The 24,242-nt window shown below is 40.3% G+C and overlaps 1 protein-coding gene across 6 annotated transcripts in view; it reads left to right on the top strand.

The window, feature by feature from the left end:
- pebp4 (phosphatidylethanolamine binding protein 4) overlaps positions 1 to 24,242 on the top strand; it is a 343,579-nt gene that overhangs the window by 252,009 nt on the left and 67,328 nt on the right. For 4 of the 6 annotated variants that reach the window (XM_062961054.1, XM_062961051.1, XM_062961049.1 and 1 more), the window contains exons 5-6: positions 9,940 to 9,985; positions 17,456 to 17,572. In XM_062961054.1, the coding sequence (XP_062817124.1) occupies positions 9,940 to 9,985; positions 17,456 to 17,572 (163 nt within the window). Of the gene's footprint in view, positions 1 to 9,939; positions 9,986 to 17,455; positions 17,573 to 19,753; positions 19,834 to 20,513; positions 20,962 to 24,242 lie in introns of those variants that run through there. The other 2 variants (XM_062961052.1, XM_062961053.1) reach the window with 2 other exon arrangements.

Genomic DNA, 24,242 nt, shown 5'->3' with positions numbered 1-24,242 from the left:
TTCTGCCGGCCCGTTTATGTTGGATAAGTGAGACTCTACTGTAAATGTTCTTTTTTTTCTTTTTTTTTTGTTCAACAATAAATGTGAATTCTTCTTCATGGAAAAATAAGACTTCCCCTGAAAATAAGACCTAGAGCATCTTTGGGAGCAAAAATTAATATAAGACACTGTTTTATTTTCAGGGAAACATTGTAGGTAAAGGTAAAGGTTTTCCCCTGACGTTAAGTCCAGTCGTGATCGACTCTGGGGGTTGGTGTTCATTTCCATTTCTAAGCCGAAGAGCCGGCGTTGTCCGTAGACGCCTCCAAGGACATGTGGCCGGCATGACTGCATGGAGCGCCGTTAACCTTCCCGCCGGAGCGGTACCTATTGATCTACTCACATTGGCATGTTTTCGAACTGCTAGGTTGGCAAGAGCTGGGGCTAACAGCGGACGCTCATTCCCCTCCCAGGATTTGAATCTGGGACCTTTCGGTCTGCAAGTTCAGCAGCTCAGCGCTTTAACATACTGCGCCACCACCAGGGGCTTTTTTCATTCATTCACAGTAATTAATTACTACATAACATTAATGTGTAATGAACTACTTTTTCTGTCAAATTTGTTGTATAACATGATGTTTTGATGCTTAATTTGTAAAATCATAACCTATTTTGATGTTTAATAGGCTTTTTCTTAATCTCTCCTTATTATCCAACATATTTGCTTATCCAACGTTCTGCCGGCCCGTTTATGTTGGATAAGTGAGACTCTACTGTATTAGTAAGTGCAGCTTAAAACAATCAGCACTCCCTAGCTGTTGTTGTGTACCTTCAAGTCCTTTCTGATCATAGAATTTTCTTTGCAAGATGTTTTCAGAGATGGGACCGTGGGAGTATGACTTGGCCAAGACCAGTTAATGGATTTCCATTTCTGTTCAAAGATTGTAGTGTGTATTGATATCTCTCTCTGCTTGCGTGTCTGGAGAGATGTAGCAGCTTGGAGATTTCCCCTCTCTTTTGAACCCTAGAAGAGATAGAGTAGCTAGGACTCTGTTATTTACTATCAAGAAATGTACCGTATATACTCGAGTATAAGCCGACCTAAATATAAGCCGAGGTATTTATTTATTTTAATTATTTATTTATTTATTTATTTAAAAAAGACATTGACCAATGTGACTATTGATCATTGAGGGCATATGTTTTTTATCCCATCAGAGTAGTTGCAGGATAATAAATTAAACAGTATTCCTCATAGGAAAGCAACTTATCCTTTCCCTTTGTTTCTTCTTGAAGTAGCACCACAGAGCAAACATCTGTGAAATGCTTGACTTCAACATGACATGGGTTGCTGTCCAAGCCTGTTTCTGTAGTATATGACCCATGGTAGCAGTTTCACTCATTCATCCATGTTGCAGTCACAATGCAATCAACATACAAGTATGAATTCACACTATCTGCACAATTCTGAGCAAACCAAATGTGGCATCACAAGCGTCTTCTGCCCCAAAGCCCTAAGGGAGCCATATATTTCTCCGTCTCCCCTTAGCGCTGGCCACACACTGCATTCTGAAGATTATTTATAAAAAATAGACACATTAGAACCAAATGGTGTCATTAAGAAACATTAATGCTGTCATCAGTGAGCATTAACAAGCGTGGCAACACATCATTGTCCATTAGCTTAACTCACGTTAGGGGAGAGTAGTGTTCATGCAGCGATATAAAAATCTCTATGGGGAGTTACAGCTGAGTAGCCTCCAAGAAGACAACATGTTGACAGCACTATTAAAGTAAAATTTGCTCATCCTGAGTGGCACGGATGTGTTAGAGCCCAGTGAAGTCCAATACCACCAACTCTCTTATGCATGGAGCCATTTCGGAGAGCAGTAGAAAACAAAACTGCTTTTGATGTGTTGTTGAAGGCTTTCATGGCCAGGTTGTTGTATGTTTTCCGGTTTGTATGGCCATGTTCCAGAAGTATTCTCTCCTGACGTTTCGCCACGCGTTGCTGTGGCAAAGTATGGAGGTATCGGAAATAAAGTATTGAGGTATTGGTGGTCGTTAAGGTAAAGGGTAAAGGTTTCTCCTGACATTAAGTCAAGTCATGTCTGACTGTGGGGGTTGGTGCTCATCTCCATTTCTAAGCCGAAGAGCCGGTGTTGTCCGTAGACTCCTCCAAGGTCATGTGGCCGGCATGACTGCATGGAGCGCCCTTATCTTCCCGCTGGAGCGGTACCTATTCATCTACTCTCATTTGCATGTTTTTGAACTTTAGGGTTGGCAGAAGCTGGAGCTAACAGTGGGGGCTCTCTCTGCTCCCCCAATTCAAACCTGCAACCTTTCGGTCCAGAAGTTCAGCAGTTCAGCGCTTTAACACGCTGTGCCATCAGGGGATATTATTTCCTAAAGGTTGTGAATATACAATATTTCTGATTTTTTTTTGTCTGTTGGAGGCAAGTATGAATGCTGCAATTAGGGGAAATGATTAGCATGTAATGCCCTTGCAGCTTTAAAGCCTGGCTGTTTCTTCCCTGAGTGAATTTTTTGTTGGGAGGTGTTAGGTGGCCCGGATTGTTTCCTGTCTGGAATTCCCTTGTTTTCAGAGTGGTGTTCTTTGAGATATTAATTAGATAATCTGTGGAAGAGGCCTAAGTGAAGCCTAACTCTGCCTGTCCCCTGGGGTGAGTTGGTTGCTAGGAGACCAAGTGGGCGGAACTTAGCCTTCTAACTGGCAGCAATTAGATAAAAACAATTATTCATCTCCCTCTAATTAGGACTTTATTTTTCTTTTCTTTTTGTTGTATCAACCTAGAGCCGTGGATGATGGGTTGTGTTGTCAAATTTCGAGGTTGGGGGGCCTGTAGTTTTGTTGTTTTGTCCTCTGCCCTGATGCCATCATTCTTTTTTTTTATTAATATTTTTATTAGAGATTTTATATATAGGAAATAAAAGAAAAAGGACTGTATATTAGTAAAAGATAGTATTTTCACATCGAAAGTGGGAGAACACTTGTTGTTATTAGAAAAGTAGGAAAAGGTAGGAGGGGCCGGGCTGTGGCGCAGCTGGCTAGTAACCAGCTGCTATAAATCATTACTGACTGAGAGGTCATGAGTTCGAAGCCCGGGTTGGGTTAAGCCTCCGACCATTAATAGCCCCGGCTTGCTGTTGACCTATACAGCCCCGAAAGACAGTTGCACCTGTCAATTAGGGAAATTTAGGGACGCTTTATGCGGGAGGCTAATTTACAACACCATAAAACTGCCAGCAAAACACGAGGAAAGGAATGAGGAAGTACAGCCACTACTGGACAGTGAAGCAACAGCTCCCCCTGTGGCCGGAATCGTGAAGCTGGAAAAATGTTAAAAAAATGCCTCTGAGTCTGTCTAATGTATGTTGTTTGTCTGTTGGCATTGAATGTTTGCCATATATGTGTTCATTGTAATCCGCCCTGAGTCCCCTTCGGGGTGAGAAGGGTGGAATATAAATACTGTAAATAAATAAATAAATAAATAAATAAAAAGAGAGAGAGAAAGAAAGAAAGAAAGAAAGAAAGGTAAAAGAGAGAGAGAGAGAGAGAGAGAGAGAGAGAGACTGTAGACTTCCATCATCCTTTAACTGGATCTTAGGAAAATAAAAAAATTCTGAAGATCGGTCGAATCCATATCCCCTTCGTCTTCATCAGTTAATAAGATTGTATTAGTTCAGCAGATAGGATCAAGTTTCATTTGTTTTAAATAGTCCTTTACTAGGTCCCAATTAGTTTCTTTCTTTGGCAGACCTTGGCTTGGAGATAACCAGAAAGTGAGCCTGTCCATATTCATCACGTCCATGACTTTACATCACTCTTTTATATATATAGATAGTTTACTATTGCGTGGCATACAGTTGTACTAAGATGTTCATCAGGCCATTCATGAAAAGGCGACCGCTCCCAATTGGCACGAAATTATGTTTCAAATGAAACGGGTTCCAGAAAGAGATGGGAATCCCGGCTCCATTTTCCGCCGCCCCCTCCCCATGTCAGGGAAGGGAAAGTGATTTATTCCTCCTGATAAATGAGAAGAAGTGAATGAAAAGATTAAATCATCTCTCCTTGCACTCACAGAAATGTACTGCTGACCCATGCTCTGGCAAGGTCAGGCGGAGTCAGCAACATGGGACTCCGAAGCTCCTTCGCTGTGGGCGGGCGGTTTGCGGCCAGTAATTGAAGTGGAATGAGGGCCCAATCTCTCCGGTCTGCTCAGCGGAGAAGTTGCAGAGGGTTCCCATCGTTTCCTTGCTTGGGAATAAAAGATTTGTAATGAAATCCTACACAAGTTTATTTTGTTTTCAAAAGTTAAAAGTCTCATTTTTAAATGTGTCTGCTGAATTGCAGCCTTCATGTTCCAACAAAGGCCTCTGATGAGTTGTGTGTTTTCCGGGCTCTATGGCCAGGTTCCAGAAGTATTTTCTTCTGACGTTTCCCCACATCTATGGCAGGCATCTTCAGAGGTTGTTGGCGAAACGTCAGAAGAAAATGCTTCTGAAACATAGCCATACAGCCCGGAAAACACACAACAACCCTGTGATTCCGGCCATGAAAGCCTTCAACAACATAGAGGCCTCTAATCTTTGGCCTTGTGGCTTGAAGGTTGGGTTGCTGACCTGAAGGCTGCCAGGTTCAAATCCCACCCTGGGAGAGTGGGGATGAGCTCCCTCTGTCAGCTCCAGCTCTATGCGGGGACATGAGAGAAGCCTCCCACAAAGATGGTAAAAACATCTGGGCGTCCCCTGGGCAACATCCTTGCAGATGGCCAATTCTCTCACACCAGAAGCGACTCAGGTTGCTCTTGACACGAAAAAAAAAAAATCTTTGGCATGAGGCCAGTTATGATCAGTTATAATCAGCCCCACACTTTGGCGGATTTGACTTTTGCAGATCCCACTACAGTAGAGTCTCACTTATCCAAGCTAAATGGGCAGGCAGAAGCTTGGATAAGCGAATATCTTGAATAATAAGGAGGGATTAAGGAAAAGCCTACTAAACATCAAATTAGGTTATGATTTTACAAATTAAGCACCAAAACATCATGTTATACAACAAATTTGACATAAAAAGTACTTCAATACGCAGTAATGTTATGTTGTAATTACTGTATTTACAAATTTAGCACCAAAATATCACGATATATTGAAAACATTGACTACAAAAATGGCTTGGACAATCCAGAAACTTGGATAAGTGAGGCTTGAATAAGTGAGACTCTACTGTATTTGCAGATTTGATTTAAAAAATGTTCTCTGTAGGAATTTCTAGGTCCTCCAGTGCAACTCTACAGCCAATGTCTACCAGAGGTTTATCATAGACCCCTTCTACACTGCCATATAAAATCCAAATTATCTGCTTTGAACTGGGTTATATGTCAGGGTAGGCTCATTTATTTATTTACAGTATTTATACTCTGCCCTTCTCATTCCAAAGTGGGCTCAGAGCAGCTTACAGAACACACATAAGGCAAACATTCAATGCCGATTTTACAATTAACAAGGGCAGACAACACAAACAGAGGAAAAGGCAGTTTTCCCATCTAATTTCCAGCATCTTGACTCCAGCCACCGAGGGGGGGGGGGTGCTATCACTCCATCTTCCACACCGAGGAGCTTTTCTCCAATCGATGTCCTTAAGGGCGCCTTTATTACCTCCCCACTAAAAGCTGTACCTATTTATCTACTCACATTTCTGCTTTCGACCTGCTAGGTAGGCAGGTGAGCTGGAGCTAACGGTGGGTGCTCATCCCCAACCCGAACTGGAACTGCTGACCTTTCCATTGGAAGGATTTTTCTGCAGCACAGCAGTTTATGGACATACTGGAGGGATTTGGAGGACTGACTCGACATAATGGAAGTTATAGTTCACCCTGCATCAAGACAGAGCACTGTGACCCCCACTGATAATGGACCTGGACCAAACTTGGCACACAAAACCCCTATGACCAACTGAACATACTGTAGGGTATTGGGGGAGGGGGGGACTGACCCACTAGGTTGGAAGCTGTAGTTTACCTGCAGCCAAAGAGGACTCTGGATCCTGATGGATCTGGAACAAACCTGGTACACATGAACTACATAACCAATTTTAAATAGTGGTGCAGTTTATGGGGGTTAATCTGGCATGATGTGAGTTGTAGTCCACCCATTGCCGGGTGTCCCCTGGGCAACGTCTCTGTAAACGGTCGATTCTCTCACACTAGAAGCGACTTGCAGTGTGTAATCAAGTCGCTTCTGACACAATAAAAAAACACTTCTCCTTCCCATTGTTTTGTTAACCCATTCACTCCTTTTCAGCAACTTTTCAGTTGAACTTAAAGTCACATTAATTCCTTCCGATATACCCTGTTTCCCCAAAAATAAGACATCCCCTGAAAATAAGACCTAGTAGAGGTTTTGCTGAATTGTAAATATAAAACCTCCCCCTAAAGTAAGACCTATCAATGTTTTTGTTTGGAAGCATATCAGCCAAACAGAACACCAGAACATGCAGGATTGGTAAATGTACATATCACAGATTGTTGAACATAAAAATAATGGTAGTAACAAGAAATTATTAATAGGATTCACAGTTTGCCTGATTATGCTGGTTTGTAATGACAACTATTGTACCGTATATAATAAATGTTAATTTTTGTTCAACAATAAATGTGAATTTTTCCATAAAGAAAAATAAGACATCCCCTGAAAATAGGACCTAGTGCATCTTTGGGAGCAAAATTAATATAAGACACTGTCTTATTTTCAGGAAAACGAGGGACCTATGTAAGTTTATTACTGCCGTATTGAAAGTACTCTTTACTATATAAAATATACAGTTGCTGTTTTAACGATGACTAAATTGGGGTCTACTTGGTCCCTAAATCAGAAAGTGTTATTGGTTTGTTTTTTTGTTTTGTTTTTACAAATATAAGTGATTAATTCAGTACGTATTGCAAACAAAAAAAAAGCTATTTTGGTAGAGAGGGTTAAGATTTCTTGAGAGTTCTCCTCTGCATTAATTTAACAGCATGTGCATGTGAAACAAAAACTACAAGGCACTTTTTTGCATCATGTATGAAGGGCCCTGTGCCGGCATTGACACGGCTGGAGCTTTCGTGATGAACGCCCTACAACAATGCGGCTCAGAAATAAACCCGATGCCCTTCCTGGGCTTGGAGGCATCATTCCGATATTGTATGTACCTGCTGCCTGTGTTTGCCAGCCCGTGTGCTGCTGAAACTGCCGTGACCTTTTTGCCATTCCAAAGACATTAATTAGCCGCCGCCTGAATTCCCGTACACACAATGGTGACAGGGCTTTTAAAGCAAGCTTTTGTAGCCTTCTCGCAACCTGTTGCCCTGATAACAGGTCCAGCTGATCTGTCTGTCAATTGCTCTCGGCTATGGTGACAGCACACCCTGCGACTCAAAGGAATGCTACCGTGCGCTGGGCCGCTATGTTCAAGACAATTACACTTTACATATGAATTAGCAAGTAAACTGCGGCTCCCACCAGCACATTTGCCCTTCCCACCTTTCCTGTTCCGGTTAGATACAAACAATGAGGCAGGTGGATTTTATTTAGACGGGGGAGTTAAATAAAAGAAGCTAGGTAAACTTTAAGAAACTTATCATTGCTATAATCAAACAAAACATGAGAATTATAATAAATAATAATACAGTAGAGTCTCACTTATCCAACATAAACGGGCCAGCAGAACGTTGGATAAGCGAATATGTTGGATAATAAGGAGGGATTAAGGAAAAGCCTATTAAACATCAAATTAGGTTATGATTTTACAAATTAAGCACCAAAACACCATGTTATACAACCAATCTGAAAGAAAAAGTAGTTCAATAAGCAGTAATACTATGTAGTAATTACTGTATTTACAAATTTAGCACCAAAATATCACGATATATTGAAAACATTGACTACAAAAATGCGTTGGATAATCCAGAACGTTGGATAAGCGAGTGTTGGATAAGTGAGACTCTACTGTAATAACAAACTTTATTTATATACCGCTCTATCTCCTTGTGAGGACTCAGGGCGGTTTCCAACATGTATGTAATAGCAGTCAATAGTCAAAACAACATATAACAACATGAAACACAGCAAACATAATAAACACATTGTAACAAGGCCAAACTATTCAGTTAAAATAGACATACTGTATATACTCGAGTATAAGCCTAGTTTCTCAGCCCTTTTTTAGGACTGAAAAAGCCCCTCTCGGCTTATACTCGGGTGAGGGTCCTGGTTGGCTTATATTTGGGTCAGCTTATACTCAAGAATATATGGTACATTTATTATTTTTCTCTATTACAGTAGAGTCTCACTTATCCAACATAAACGGGCTGGCAGAACGTTGGATAAGCGAATATGTTGGATAATAAGGAGAGATTAAGGAAAAGCCTATTAAACATCAAATTAGGTTATGATTTTACAAATTAAGCACCAAAACATCATGTTATACAACAAATTTGGCAGAAAAAGTAGTTCAATACACAGTAATGCTATGTAGTAATTACTGTATTTACAAATTTAGCACCGAAATATCACGATATATTGAAAACATTGACTACAAAAATGCGTTGAATAATACAGAACGTTGGATAAGCGAGTGTTGGATAAGTGAGACTCTACTGTAATAACAAACTTTATTTATATACCGCTCTATCTCCTTGAGAGGACTCAGGGCGGTTTCCAACATGTATGTAAAAGCAGTCAATAGTCAAAACAACATATAACAACATGAAACACAGCAAACATAATAAACACATCGTAACAAGGCCAAACTATTCAGTTAAAATAGACATACTGTATATACTCGAGTATAAGCCTAGTTTTTCAGCCCTTTTTTAGGACTGAAAAAGCCCCCCTCGGCTTATACTCAGGTGAGGGTCCTGGTTGGCTTATATTTGAGTCAGCTTATACTCAAGAATATATGGTACATTTATTTTTTTCTCTATTATTATTGGTATTATTACATTTATTTTTTCTCTATTATTGTTGCTACTATTATATTTATTTTACTCTATTTTTATTTTTATTAATAATACATTTATTATTTCACTATGTTCTTATTATTACTATTGCATTTATTATTTTACTCTATTATTGTTGCTACTATTACATTTATTTTACTCTATTTTATTATTATTAATACATTTATTATTTCATACTGATCTTATAATTGTTGTTGCATTTATTATTTTACTCTATTTACATGTATTATTTTCCTGTATTTATTATTAATATTACATGTATCATTTTACTCTATTATTATTAAAAGGATATATAAGCACATTTACATTGAAGAAGATGAGAATAATGATTTGATCAGAGTTGGACAGTCTTATCTTAAATTTGAGCTTTATGTAAATATTCAAAAACATTTAACCTACTGATGCCTCAATGTAATTTTATTGGTATCTATTTTTATTTCTGAAATTTACCACCCTCGGCTTATACTAGAGTCAATGTTTTCCCAGTTTTTTTGTGGTAAAATTAGGTGCCTCGGCTTATATTCGGGTCGGCTTATACTCGAGTATATACTTTATATACCGTTCTATCTCCTCGAGAGGACTCAGGGCGGTTTCCAACATGTTTGCAAAAACAGTCAATAGTCAAAACAACATACAACAACTTGAAACACAGCAAACATAATAAACACATCATAACAAGGCGCCTGGGTTATACTATATGTATTTGTATGTTACCAGTTGCACTTTTGGATATTTTAATATTGAATTTGATGTCTAATAATTCTTACATGTCATTACATTGCATGTTCTTATATGTCATTATATTGCATATTCTTATATGTCATTCTATTTCATGTTATATTGTGTGCCGCTGATGGTAGATTATTTTTTAAGCAATATATAACTGTAATAAATAACGAAATAAATAAACATGACAAAATTTTCTGTCTCATTTTAGGGTGCTGATCTGAAGAAAGGCAAGCTGAAAGGCCGCGTGTTGTCAGGTAAAGTAGCACCAGACGCCTCTTATCAAAACTAGACCTTTTTTACTTAAGAATATAGAGTCTTGCAGCATCTTTGAGACAAATTTCCAAAGAGTTGAAAGAGTTGTGCAGTCCTGGGAGTTATAGTTTCCCAAGGTCCATACCCTTCTCTGGGTGCATTTACACTATGGAATGAATGCTCTTGGACCCTTCCTTAAAAATCATAGCTCCATACTATGCGTTCCTGGGAATTATAGTTTCCCAAGGTCCATACCCTCGGATACCTTCTCGGATGCTTCTGCACTGGAGAATTAATGCCGTAGTGACCCATATTAAATTCTATTATTATTATTATTATTATTATTATTATTATTATTATTATTATTATTATTATTATTATTTTATTATGACACAGCAAACAAGATAGATAAGCTGGATTTCATATCACAAAATCACAAGTCGAACACTTCCCAAGTGTCTAGGACTGTGTGATGTATTATTATTATTATTATTATTATTATTATTATTATTATTATTATTATTATTAAAGACAGAGTATGACACAGCAAACAAGATATATATGTTTGATTTTATTACTATTATAATTATTCTTATTGATACAAAGACAGAGTATGACACAGCAAATGAGATATATATGCTGGATTTCGTATCACAAAATCACAAGTCGAACATTTCCCAAGCATTTAGGACTGTGTGATGCATTTTCGTATGATGCGCGCAGATCCCAGTAGGGTGGCCTTTTGCAGTTGACAGATTGTATTATTATTATTATTATTATTATTATTATTATTATTATTATTATTAGTCTCCATGCTGAGCAGTCCTGGGAGCCGTAGTTTCCCAAGTTCCAAACCCTTCTCTTGGTGCATTTACACTATGGAATGAATGCCCTTGCACCCCACTTTATATTATTATTATTATTATTATTATTATTATTATTATTATTATTATTAGTCTCCATGCTGAGCAGTTCTGGGAGCCATAGTTTCCCAAGTTCCAAACCCTTCTCTGGGTGCATTTGCACTGTGGAATGAATGCAGTTGGACTTTAAATGCCATTACTTTAAATGCCATGTCTCTATGAGAAGGTCTTGGGAATTAGTTTCCTAAGGTCCATGAACCTTCCATAATATTGGACCATGGCATTTAAAGTAATGTCAAACTGCATTAATTTTACAGTGTAGATGCATCCCGTGTTAGACTTCAACCACTTCTGTCTGTCCAGCTTACAGGGCTTCCCTGGGCTTTGGGACAACAATTTTTTTTCTTTGTTTTCTCTTTCTAAAATAAAAATATTTGCACATAGCACAAATAACTTAATCTTGCCATGCCTTTGTCTGGTTGAGCCTGTTTATAGATTTTCAAGCTTGGGCCCAAATAAGGGAAAAGCTACGATTATTGCCTAAAGGGAACATCGTAGATACAAATGCATCAGCTGTGAATTAAGGTCACTTGTATGAAATGTTTCTTGACAGGATAAGGTGTTGTTCAATGGGAGATTAATGTCCTCTTCTTGATTTGATCAGGCTGCAAAGGAATGTTAGCCTTTCCGGTCCCTTCACATCGCATCCCCTTCTCTGGAATCCAATCCGAAATGTCCTTCAAGCTAAAAACGGGGCTTTAAACAGTTAGGGAGCATCTGCACACACAATAGCTCCTGGTAGTAAGCTCTTTTACACCTCACATATGTTGGGGGGAGGGGAGTGTCACCTTATTAGCAATGCATTTAAGGTTGATTTAAGTCTTTAAAGACATTTAAATCTGAGCTTTCCAGGAGTTAAATGCCGTTTCCACCTGCTGAGTACCTAGCGCACCCCGTGCATCATGCGCCAGTGAAACATATGGAAGCCAAAACAGCTAGATATAGTTAGAGACATTTGAATCTAGGAAGTACCTTGTAACTGGCATCCTTGGGAATGGAGGTCATGATCAAATGTGTTATTTTGTAAAGTACCAAAAAAGAAGAAAATGGGTTCCCTGGAACTACAAAGACAATTATCCACTTATTACAATAATACAAAAATCATTAAACCTAAATTTAGTAGCAATACATCAATATGAAAATAGATAAAAAAGGAGTTGTTAAACAATCAAATAAAGAACTGTTACATTCACAGTAGAAACAATATTTTTCTCTTGTAGGATGAATTTAATCCTCTTCTCATAAACAATAAATGTTCTTAAATTCTTTGATTGTTCACATACACAAATTGAGTCCTCTTCTTATATATAACTAGCTGTGCCCGGCCACGCGTTGCTGTGGCGAAGTCTGGTGGTATGGGAAATAAAGTATTGAGGAATTGGTGGTAGTTAAGGTAAAGGGTAAAGGTTTCCCCCTGACATTAAGTCCAGTTGTCTCTGACTGCACACTGAAGTGGATTATATGGCAGTGAGGAGTCAAGATAATCCAGTTCAAAGCAGATAATATAAGGTTATAAATGGGTTAGATAGCTGTGTGGAAGGGCCTTGAGTCTACCCTGCCATATAATCCAGTTCAAATCTGATAATCTGTATTTTATAGGCAGTGGGGAAGAGGCCCAAGTGAGGCCTAACTCTGCCTGTCCCCTGGGCTGAGTGGGTTGCTAGGAGAACAAGTGGGCGGAGCTTAGCCTTCTAACTGGCAGCAATTGGATGAAAACAACTATTCATCTCCCTCTAATTAGGACTTTATTTTTCTTTTCTTTTTGTTGTATGAACGTAGAGGCATGGATGAGGGGTTGTGCTGCCAAGTTCAGTTTTCCTGGGATGTGTAGTTTTGTTGTTTTGTCCTAGGCCGAAATTTCATTACTCTTTTATATATATAGATGATTGTTGTTGTTTCTTTATATAGATAGTAGACTGCAAAACCACAACCGGTTTCAACTCAAAAGAGTCTTCCTCAGGTGGATTGTAGTCTTTTTTTTCAGTTGTTTTTGAGGTTTTTTTAATGTGAATCCTATAGGGAACATATGTAGTGGCTACCCGTTAATTACAATACATATAGTTACATGAGACATACATGATACACAACAAAGATAATGTAAAAGTCATACTCACAGAAAGATCTAAGTTTTTTTTTAAACATGCATACTCTGCAGACTCTTTTGAGTTGTATCTATTTTCATATTGATGTATTGATACTAAATTTAGGTTTAATGATTTTTGTATTATTGTAATAATTGTCAAATGTGTTATTTTACCATTCATTCAGACATAGAAAATCATGCCGTCTTCATTCTAGCAGCACATACTGTCCTGAGCTCAGATATAGTGATAGTATGAACTCAGATATTTTTGCAGATGGGTAGAAAAGCAAACTAGGATTGCCAGTTACGAATCTCCATTAAGCCTACTTTAAGTTAATCTCCCCACCCCCCAGGTTGACCAGCCTCACAGCATTTTAAAAGGGTAACACGGAGTAAAGAACTAAGCAAACCATCCCAAGCTCCTTTGAGGAAGTGTGTAATAACAAGCACTTAAAAATCTTTCCTCTGTCGTAATTTTTCCACAATGTACCTGGTATTACCTTAGAAATATTCAGCCTGTGGTTCAACAGCTGCCCAATCCTTCATTTCCTAAGACAGGAGCAGGGGATATTTGAGAAGTCAAGGACCTTAGGAACTGCCTGCGAGAAAGCAAACTCGCACATTAACTCTGTATTAAGTCACATCATGACTTGGTTCACATATTCAGAATAATAATAATAATAATAATAATAATAATAATAATAATAATAATACTATGTAGGGACTCAGAGCAGATTACAATACATAATCAGACACAGGCAAACATTCAATGCCTTACAATACAATGAGAAGCAGTACCTATTGATCTACTCACATTTGCATGTTTTCGAACTGCTAAGTTGTCAGGAGCTAGGGCTAACAGCGGGAGCTCACCCATGGGGACTCAGAGCAGATTACAGTATATCAACAGACACAGGCAAACATTCAATGCCTTGTTACAATACAATGAGACACACATACACAGACAAAGGCAAAGGCTTCTCCTTTCTGGCTCTGGAGGTGATGCTCATCTCTGGCTCTGGGGGAGGTGCTCTTCTCTGTTTCCAAGCTGAGGATCCTTTGTTGTCACCTCCTGGTTGTGTGGCCAGCATGACGGCTCAGAGCGTCTTTCTGCCTTTTCCAGCCGAAGCAGTACCTATTGATCTACTCACGTTTGCATGTTTTCGAACTGCTAGGTTGGCAGGAGCTAGGGCTAACAGCGGGAACTCACCCGTAGGGACTCAGAGCAGATTACAGTATATCAACACACACTGGCAAACATTCAATGCCTTGTTACAATACAATGAGACACACATACACAGACAAAGGCAAAGGCTTCTCCTTTCATTTCCGGCACTGGAGGCAATGCTCATCTCTGGCTATGACAGAGGTGTTCTTCTCTATTTCCAAGCTGAGGAGCCTTTGTTGTCACCTGGTTGTGTGGCCAGCATGACGGCTCGGAGTGTCTTTCTGCCTTTTCCAGCCGAAGCAGTACCTATTGATCTACTCACATTTGCATGTTTGCTAGGTTGGCAGGAGCTAGGGCTAACAGAAGGAGCTCACCCTATCCCGTGGGGACTCAGAGAGGCAAACATTCAATACCTTGGATTCAAACTGCCAACCTTCAGGCCAGCAGTTCAGCTGCACAAGGGTTTACCCATTGCATCACAGTGGCCCCAGAAGTTGTTCTTAATGCTGGAAAATTGTTTCCAGTAGTCAAAAAGTAGCCACATAATCCTCAAGAAGAGAAATGAACATGGTGCTGCTATGTGTGTAAATAGGTGATGTAATTGGATTAGGTGCGATTAAAACTATAAGAAGAAACTATGGCTTTTTAAAAAGTCAGAAAGTAGAAGATGTTATCAGCATAGCCGAGGAGATATTTGAAAGAGAAAATGGTTTATGGAGGGGAAAGTCTGGAGAAGGCTGAGTGCAATTGTAAGTATGTGGCAATGAGAAAAAGACAGAAACTAGTATAACCTAAGCAAAGCCTTTAGGGAATGCTTTCGGGTTTGGATGCCATCCATTGAGAGATGGGTTAAGAGAGGTAACAAAAGGTGGAGCTTGGAGAGAAGAGGGACTCATCGAAGCTTGAGCCTGGGAAAAACAAGAGCATGCTTGCGAAAGGAGGGCAAAGAGCCAGTCTTCAGAGGAGACAACCGGGAATGTCGGGAAGAGTGGAAGAAGGTGTGCAGAGCTGACATATTCAGACCATGTGTTCTGTAGGGAAACACAAGATTTATCAGCAATCGCCATCTGCTTCTCTACACATTATAGCCATAACTGAATCCTAATGACATTGAAAACCTTCTCCAAATAGGGCCAGAAGATTTCCCCCAGAGGGGGAAAAGTCATTCATTCTTAAAGTCTGAAGAAATATACTAATCCAATCAAATTGATGTGGAGCGATATAGAGTTAAGTTGCAGCGAAAGCTTGTGAAAGAACACAGGGAAAGGAGAAGACATGGCAACGCAGCTACAAATCCCTCCATCTGGATAACAAGTGAAAGCAACCCAGTAAATCCCTCCCTTCTTTCGTAACTACGTTCTCTTCTCATATCCTTCTACCTGCCATTCCAGGCATTCTCTTGTGCTTTCTTTTAAAAATATACACATTGCTTCACTTGAACCTTTCCATTGACATTGTGTTGCATCCCATTGTTAGCCCTAGCTCCTGCCAACCTAGCAGTTCAAAAACTTGCAAATGTGAGTAGATCAATAGGTACCGCTTTGGCGGAAAGGTAGTAAAGGCAAACAAACAGGATCACTAGTACAACTGATTTCTGCTGTTAGGTATCGGTAAAGGGAGGAGGGAGCAAGCTTATTTTCTGCTGCCCTGCAGACTAGGACACGGAACAATGGCTTCAAACTACAGGAAAGGAGATTCCACCTGAACATCAGGAAGAACTTCCTCACTGTGAGGGCTGTTCGGCAGTGGAACTCTCTCCCCCGGGCCGTGGTGGAGGCTCCTTCTTTAGAGGCTTTTAAGCAGAGGCTGGATGGCCATCTGTCGGGGGTGCTTTGAATGCGATTTCCTGCTTCTTAGCGGGGGGTTGGACTAGATGGCCCTTGAGGTCTCTTCCAACTCTACTATTCTATGATTCTATGATTCTATGATTAAGGTAAAGGTTTCCCCTGATGGTAAGTCCAGTCGTGACCGACTCTAGGGGTTGGTGCTCATCTCCATTTCTAAGCCGAAGAGCCGTTGTTGTCCATAGACACCTCCAAGGTCATGTGGCCGGCATGACTGCATGGAGCGCCGTTACCTTCCCGCCGGAGCGGTACCTATTGATCTACTCACATTGGCATGTTTTCGAACTGCTATGTTGGCAGGAGCTGGAGCTAACAGCAGCCGCTCACGCCGCTCCCAGGGTTTGAACCTGGGACCTTTCGGTCTCCAGCTCAGTGCTTAAATGCACTTTGCCACCGGGGCCTGTTATGTATAGCTCTTGTTAATTTATTTTGGGGAACCAGGGCAGATAAGTATATGAGTATGCCTAAGCTGAATGGTAAACCTAATAATACAGTATAATAATAATAATCTTTATTTATATTCCATTCTTCTCCCCTATGGGACTCAGAGAAGATTATAGCATTTACATAGGGAAACATTCAATGCCTTTACATTCAAATATAAATGAGACATATAAACAAAGGCAGAGGCTTCTCCTTTCATTTCCAGCTTTCTGGAGGCAGTGCTCTTCTCTGGCTCCAGGGAGGTACATTTTTCTCCCACTTGGCCGGCAAGATTGCTTGGAGCGTCTCTTTGCCTTTTCCTGCAGAAGCGGTACCTATTTATCTACTCACATTTGCATGTTTTCGAACCACTAGGTTGGCAGGGGGAGCCCCGGTGGCGAAGTCTGTTAAAGTACTGAGCTGCTGAACTTGCAGACCGAAAGGTCCCAGGTTCAAATCCCAGGAGCGGAGTGAGCTCCCGCTGTTCGCTCCAGCTTCTGCCAACCTAGCAGTTCGAAAACATGCAAATGTGAGTAGATCAATAGGTACCACTCTGGCGGGAAGGTAACGGCACTCCATGCAGTCATGCCCGCCACATGACCTTGGAGGTGTCTATGGACAACGCTGGCTCTTTGGCTTAGAAATGGAGATGAACACCAACCTCCAGAGTCGGACACGACTGGACTTAACATCAGGGGAAAACCTTTACCTTTTACCTTTAGGTTGGCAGGAACTGGAGCTTACAGATGGGAGCTCACCCCGTCTCATGGATTCTAACTGCCAACCTTCAGGTCAGCAGTTCAGAGTACAAGAGTTTATTTAACCTATTGTGCCAATCTACTCTCCCAAACACTTGCCCTGTTCAGTGGGATGAAGTTGATAGTTTCTGACATGGATAAATCTGAAAAATAAAAAAGGTTTCAAGAATTTGAAAAAAATAGCTGGTTTTGCAAAATGAACATATGTTGAAGTTGATATAAAAGAGATGCAATGCATACTCTGACCATAGTCCTTTTATTTCCGGCATCCAGATTACCGCCGACCCACACCACCGTCTCAAAGTGGTTTTCACCGCTATCAGTTTCTCCTTTATGAACAACCATTGTTTGAAGCCATATCCTTGAATCCAGAAGAAAATCAGTCTACAGGTAAGGAATTGCCTGTTTAGGGCACAATGGTTCCAAAGATGTTTGTAGTGCGAGAAATGCATGTGAGGGGCACTTGAGAGAGTGATATGCTTTGGGGAAAAGCTTGACTATGGCTGAAAACTGACCTGTCTTAAGAGAACTGGTTACTAAATAAGGAATGAGAATGTAAATTGAAAGGCAAGTCGTGCTTTATTTAATATCCAAAGACGCCTTGGCTGAGGTTTTGAAATTTATATTCAATTTCAAATGATTTCTGTTTCCTTTATAAAAGTCATTTGATTAAAATCAATCAAAGAAGGCATTTCAGCAAGAGAAAGCTCCATATAATATTACAGCATATCTTACATACATACAATATCTCAGTTTGATTATGTAGAATTTGCTTTCGAGATGGGAAAATGAAAGTTTAATCTTACACATGTTTATTCAAAAGGAAGTTCAGTGGAGTTACTTCCAGGTAAACTGGTTTAGGATTGTTGCCCCAGCCTCTATTTACATGTATGTGTGTGAATTACACATATTGTCTTCTTCTGCTGTCTGGGACAAACCAATGTACAGGTCTGGCCTTTTCAAATACTATTCCAGACTCCTTATTCTCTTTGCCAACTGAATCAGATCTGGGCTCCTTTGTTCGAGTTTGAAAGCCCAACCAAAACGGGTTTTTTTTTCTTGGTGTTTTTGCTTTTAGGCCTCTTCCTGGAGTTATTTTGGAACTGATTCCGAAAACTGCATTTGATAGACCACATCAGCTCTAGATTATTAAATACTAGCTGTGCCCGGCCACGCATTGCTGTGGTATGGGAAATAAAGTATTGAGGAATTGGTGGTAGTTAAGGTAAAGGGTAAAGGTTTTCCCGTGACATTAAGTCCAGTCGTGTCTGACTCTGGGGGTTGGTGCTCATCTCCATTTCTAAGCCGAAGAGCTTAGGTTGTCCATAGACACCTCCAAGGTCATGTGGCCATTGGCATGACTGCATGGAGCAGCGTTACTTTCCCGCCGGAGCAGTACCTATTGATCTACTCACATTGGCATGTTTTCGAACTGCTCGGTTGGCAGGAGCTGGGGCTAACAGCGGGCGCTCACTCCGCTCCCAGGATTTGAACCTGGGACCTTTTGGTCCGCAAGTTCAGCAGCTTAGTGCTTTAACACACTGTGCCATCAGAGGCCCCTTTTACACTGCCATATAATCCAGTTCAAATCAGATAATCTGTATATTATAGGCAGTGTGGAAGAGGCCTAAGTGAGGCCTAACTCTGCCTGTTCCCTGGGCTGAGTGGGTTGCTAGGAGACCAAGTGGGCGGAGCATAGACATCTAACTGCCAGCAATTGGATAAAAGCAATTACAGTAGAGTCTCACTGTAATGTTGAATGTTGGATAAGCGAATACGTTGGATAATAAGGAGGGATTAAGGAAAGGCCTATTAAACATCAAATTAAGTTCCGATTTTACAAATTAAGCACCAAAACATCATGTTATACAACAAATTTGACAGAAAAGGTAGTTCGATACGCAGTAATGCTATGTAGTAATTACTGTATCTACAAATTTAGCACCAAAATATCACGATGTATTGAAAACATTGACTACAAAAATGTGTTGGATAATCTAGAATGTTGGATAAGCGAGTGTTGGATAAGTGAGACTCTACTGTATTCCTCTCCCTCTAATTAGGACTTTATTTTTCTTTTCTTTTTGTTGTATGAACGTAGAGGCATGGATGAGGGGTTGTGCTGCCAAGTTTAGTGTTTCTGGGATGTGTAGTTTTGTTGTTTTGTCCTAGGCCGAAATTTCATTACCCTTTTATATATATAGATGGTTTGCTGTGGGCAAGCAGATGGCAACTACTGGATGGCATATGTTCTGTATCAGAAACTAGAGCTGATGTGATCTATCCAATGCAATTTTCTGAATCAACACCCCAATTAACCAAACCGAATTTAAAGTTGACCAAAAACAGTACTTTTGATACTGATGTTGGAGAGTTGTCCTTGGTCAAAGTGGTCCTTGGTCAAATGGTCCCTGGTCAAAAAAAGTTGGGAACCACTGTTTTAAAGGAAGTTGTTACTCAGAGTTTCTCATTCTTCATAATTTGAAGTGAGGGATTATGACAGAAGGATAGTATAAAGCTTTCAATTCAAGATATCAATAAAATTATCTAAACTTTTTTTAAAAACTATAGAGAATGTACCTGTTGCACACATACCCACCAGCTGTCCCATAGGTTGCATTACTTTTGAGATGTAGCTTCATTCCAACCTCATTACCAAGAAAAGAGTAAGTTTTTGTAAGTGATGGTGTTACCTGTATCTTATTACTTTCCAGCTCTGTTTTGTAGAGGGAAACTACCCTTCCAGAGTCATTTCCAAATAAAATCTTTTAAATGTTATTTTATTTTGCATCATTGGTTAGAAAAATATAATTCTATTGCTCAGAGTTATCAGGTCTAATTTGCTTTCTATGAAGTTAAAAAAGAGAAGAAAAAAGGGTTTCCCTGCATGTGACATATTTAGCATAGCTTGTAGCTTAGATTAAAAAATGAGCTTTTGAGCTCCCGTTAGCCCTGCCAACCTGTAGTTTAAAAATATGCAAATGTGAGTAGATAAATAGGTACTGCTTGTATGGGAAGCTAACGGCACTCCATGCAGTCAGGCCAGCCACATGACCTAGAAGGTGTCTATGGACAATGCTGGCTCTTTGGCTTAGAAGATGAGCCTCACCCCCTAGAATTGAACTCGACTAGACGTAATGTCACCTTTATTTATTTATTGTTATTTTAGCTGTAACGGTTTCATTTCTGTTCATAATCTGTTTTTATGCTGTAGATGTATTGTATGTGGTATATTCATTGTTGGAAACCGCCCTGAGTCCCTTCGGGGAGATAGAGCGGTATATAAATAAAGTTTTTCTTACTTACTTTACTTACGTGTTTTTAACCACAGCCATTTCTGGATTTCCTGAAGAGAGCAGTTTATCCAAAAGAAGAATATCACTTTTGCTTTGTTCTCTGCCCTCTTTGTAATGCCTTCTTTAAACCAATAACAGAAATCTGTGAAGACTTTGATTTAGAAACTAAAATTTTAATCATATGGCTGCTTATTATATTACAATTATTATTATAATTGCACTTTAATTGATTATGACAGCTGGGTAATCTCCCCTCCCTGATGATTTCAACATATTTTGATCCTTGGGATTTTAAGATTTTATCTTTGCATGTGACTTTTTATGATTCTTTTTATCGTTGTTTGATGTTTTATTGTTGTCTGATCTATTTTATTGTTTGCGTTTCCTTTTATATTGTTGTTCCGGGCTTGGCCCCATGTAAGCCGCCCAGAGTCCCTTCCGGGAGATGGGGCGGGGTATAAGAATAAAATTGTTGTTGTTGTTGTTGTTGTTGTTGTTGTTATTATTATTATTATTATTATTATTATTATTATTATTATTTTATTATGACACAGCAAACAAGATAGATATGCTGGATTTCACATTACAAAATCACAAGTCGAACACTTCCCAAGTGTCTAGGACTGTGTGATGTATTTCGGAAGATGCGCGCAGATCCCAGTCGGGTGGCCTTTTGCAGTTGGCAGATCGTAATTTTGTCAATGTCTATTGTTTCCAAATGCCGGCTGAGATCTTTTGGCACAGCACCCAATGTGCCGATCACCACCAGGACCACCTGCACTGGTTTCTGCCAGAGTCTTTGAAGTTCAATCTTGAGGTCCTGATAGCGGTTGAGTTTTTCCTGTTGTTTTTCGTCAATGCGACTGTCACCTGGGATGGCGACATCAATGATCCAAACCTTTTTCTTTTCCACAACTGTGATGTCTGGTATGTTGTGTTCCAGAACTTTGTCAGTCTGGATTCGGAAGTCCCACAGTATCTTTGCGTGTTCATTTTCCAATACTTTTGCAGGTTTGTGATCCCACCAGTTTTTTACTGCTGGAAGGTGGTACATGAGGCATAAGTTCCAATGAATCATTTGGGCCACATAGTTGTGCCTCTGTTTGTAGTCTGTCTGTGGAATTTTCTTACAGCAGCTGAGGATATGATCAATGGTTTCGTCAGTTTCTTATTATTATTATTATTATTATTATTATTAGTTATTATTATTATTATTATTATTATTATTAGGCAAACTAACCAATTACAGCATATACTGGGTTATAAAAGGTAAAGGTTTCCCCTGATGTTAATTCCAGTCATGTCTGACTCTGGGGTTTGGTGCTCATCTCCATTTCTAAGCCGAAGAGCCGGCGTTGTCCATAGACACCTCCAAGGTCATGACTGCATGGAGCGCCGTTACATTCCCGCCGGAGCAGTACCTATTGATCTACTCACATTGGCATGTTTGCGAACTGCTAGGTTGGCAGAAGCTGGAGCTAACAGAGAATGCTCACTCCGCTCCCGGGATTTGAACCTGTAACCTTTCGGTCTGCAAGTTCAGCAGCTCAGTGCTTTAACACACTTTGCCACTGGGCTCCACTGGGTTATATGAAGGTGAAAAAAGACTTCTAGATTTTTAAAGACAGCATCCAAAACTAAGATGAGGAGAGGTCTCGGAAATGAAGAAACTGAGGACTTGCTCTTGCTGGTACTCCTAAGACCTGCTGGAATTTCATCAGTGGCACGTCAGAGTTATTATAATGCATATCAGGCCCTGAGATAACATCATGAATAATGCGATTTGGCAATTCGGATTGCACAAACCGTCTTGAAAGGAACAATGCTCATAAAATAACATCTCTGCTGAGCCAGGCACGTCTCCAGCGCAGAGGGACGGCTAGGCTCCCAAAGCAAATCGCTGCGCTGGGAACTTTTGCGCAAGAAGATCACGAGGAGAGAGAGAAAGAGAGAGAAAGGAATGCGGGTGCCTCACCCTTGGTGGCACTGCAGCACCCAAGAAGCAGCAGCAGCAGCACCCTTCTGTTTGTGGAGGCGGATAAACAACAGGTGAAACACAAGGTGCTACGAAAGGGATTCGTCATCAACCAGAGTGAAAATTGGAGCTGTCTTCTGTTACCTTAACAGTTGTGTAAAAGAGGCACATAAGTGTTCTTATGGGAGCAATTCATCTTATTTATTTGTATTTATAGCACACTCTCCTTCTTGAGAAATCCTCGAACTGAAGTTCAGTGGCTTTCTCTTAGTGCTTTAGTTGTATTCCTTCACAACAGGGAATTTAACTGCAAGGTCCCTTTCAGCAAAATAATTAGAATAAATGCTGGAAATGCAAAAAACATGAAGGGACTTACTTTCATATCTGGTGGACTTGCCCGGAAGCAACAAGCTTTTGGAAAAGAATACAGTGTTCCCTCACTTATCGCTGGGGTTAGGTTCCAGGACCACCCGCAATAAGTGAAAATCTGTGAAGTAGGGACACTATATTTATTTTAATATTTATACATTATTTTAGTAGTTATACACTATTTTAAGTCTTTATCAACCAATCGTGTGTTGATAAATCACCTCCTTTGTGATGTCTCAGGCCCCTTTGGCCCCTGAACCCACAGCCATTGCTGATCAAACTGAAGAGGATTTGGGTTTTTTCCCACCTCAGCAAGATTCAGTCCCTTTCCAGATGTCTCCTGTTGACATTGCAAAGCCAGAGCCAATTGGGAATGCCCTTGAAATGTTGCCGGCTCTTCCCGGATCTCCGGAGAGTTTAGAATTTGATAGAAGGGCTACTTTCCAAACAGATTGCTCTCGAAGACAAAGTTTAAGGAGAAGTGTGAGATTAGCAGAGCGAGGAGATTGTGGCTAAGCCAGTTCTCTTGGGAACATTTGTTAGCAGCTCGGTTCTCTTGGGAACATTTGGGGAGTCACGCACCTGCTTTGGGGGAGCATTTGGACTTTAATAAAAGTTCTGCACAGAGAATCTCTGTCGCGCTGTCAACTTCTGATTGAAGAATACATCGTCTATACATCCTGAGCTTCCAAGCGGCCCGTTGGCGCGCTTCTCTCGAGTAGACCGGGCATTGTGTCTCGTCCCTTGCCAAGTTTGGACTGCGTTTCAGATCCTTCACGAACAGCCTTAGCCTTGCCTTGATACCTTGTTTTGGACTATTATTTCAAGTACTTTCCTGAGGAACTTTGCTACTTTCCCCACTCAAACTTCCAATAAGTTTGAGTGTGTTTCGATTATTGGATTTTGGACTTTGGACTCTAATATTGGACATAATACTTTCATTCTTTGGACTAATTCTGATCTTTTCTAAAAGGTCAATTGCTTGACTATCTATTCTGCTTATTTTTGTTTAAAACTTTTATTGCTTTAATAAAGATATTAGATTGTTTATTGGTCTCTGTGTTGGTTCCCAGTGTTCGCGCTGCCTAGGAGTGTTACATCCTTCTCCACTTGGGCTCCTTTTCTCTCCCTTTGGCTTCACATTCCTTCCTTCCTTAGGCTGTAAATTGTAATTTTTAATGATTTATAATAGTCTTTTGGAGCCCCAGTGGCAAAGCGCATTAAAGCTGGAGACCGAAAGGTCCCAGGTTCAAACCCCGGGAGCGGAATGAGCGCCCGCTGTTAGCTCCAGCTCCTGCAAACCTAGCAGTTCGCAAACATGCCAATGTGAGTAGATCAATAGGTACTACTCCGGCGGGAATGTAACGGCGCTCCATGCAGTCATGCCAGCCACATGACCTTGGAGGTGTCTACAGACAAC

This window comes from Anolis carolinensis, unplaced genomic scaffold (assembly GCF_035594765.1).
Source record: "Anolis carolinensis isolate JA03-04 unplaced genomic scaffold, rAnoCar3.1.pri scaffold_8, whole genome shotgun sequence".
Taxonomy (NCBI): Eukaryota; Metazoa; Chordata; class Lepidosauria; order Squamata; family Dactyloidae; genus Anolis; species Anolis carolinensis.
This window is presented reverse-complemented; position numbering and strand designations above follow the sequence as displayed.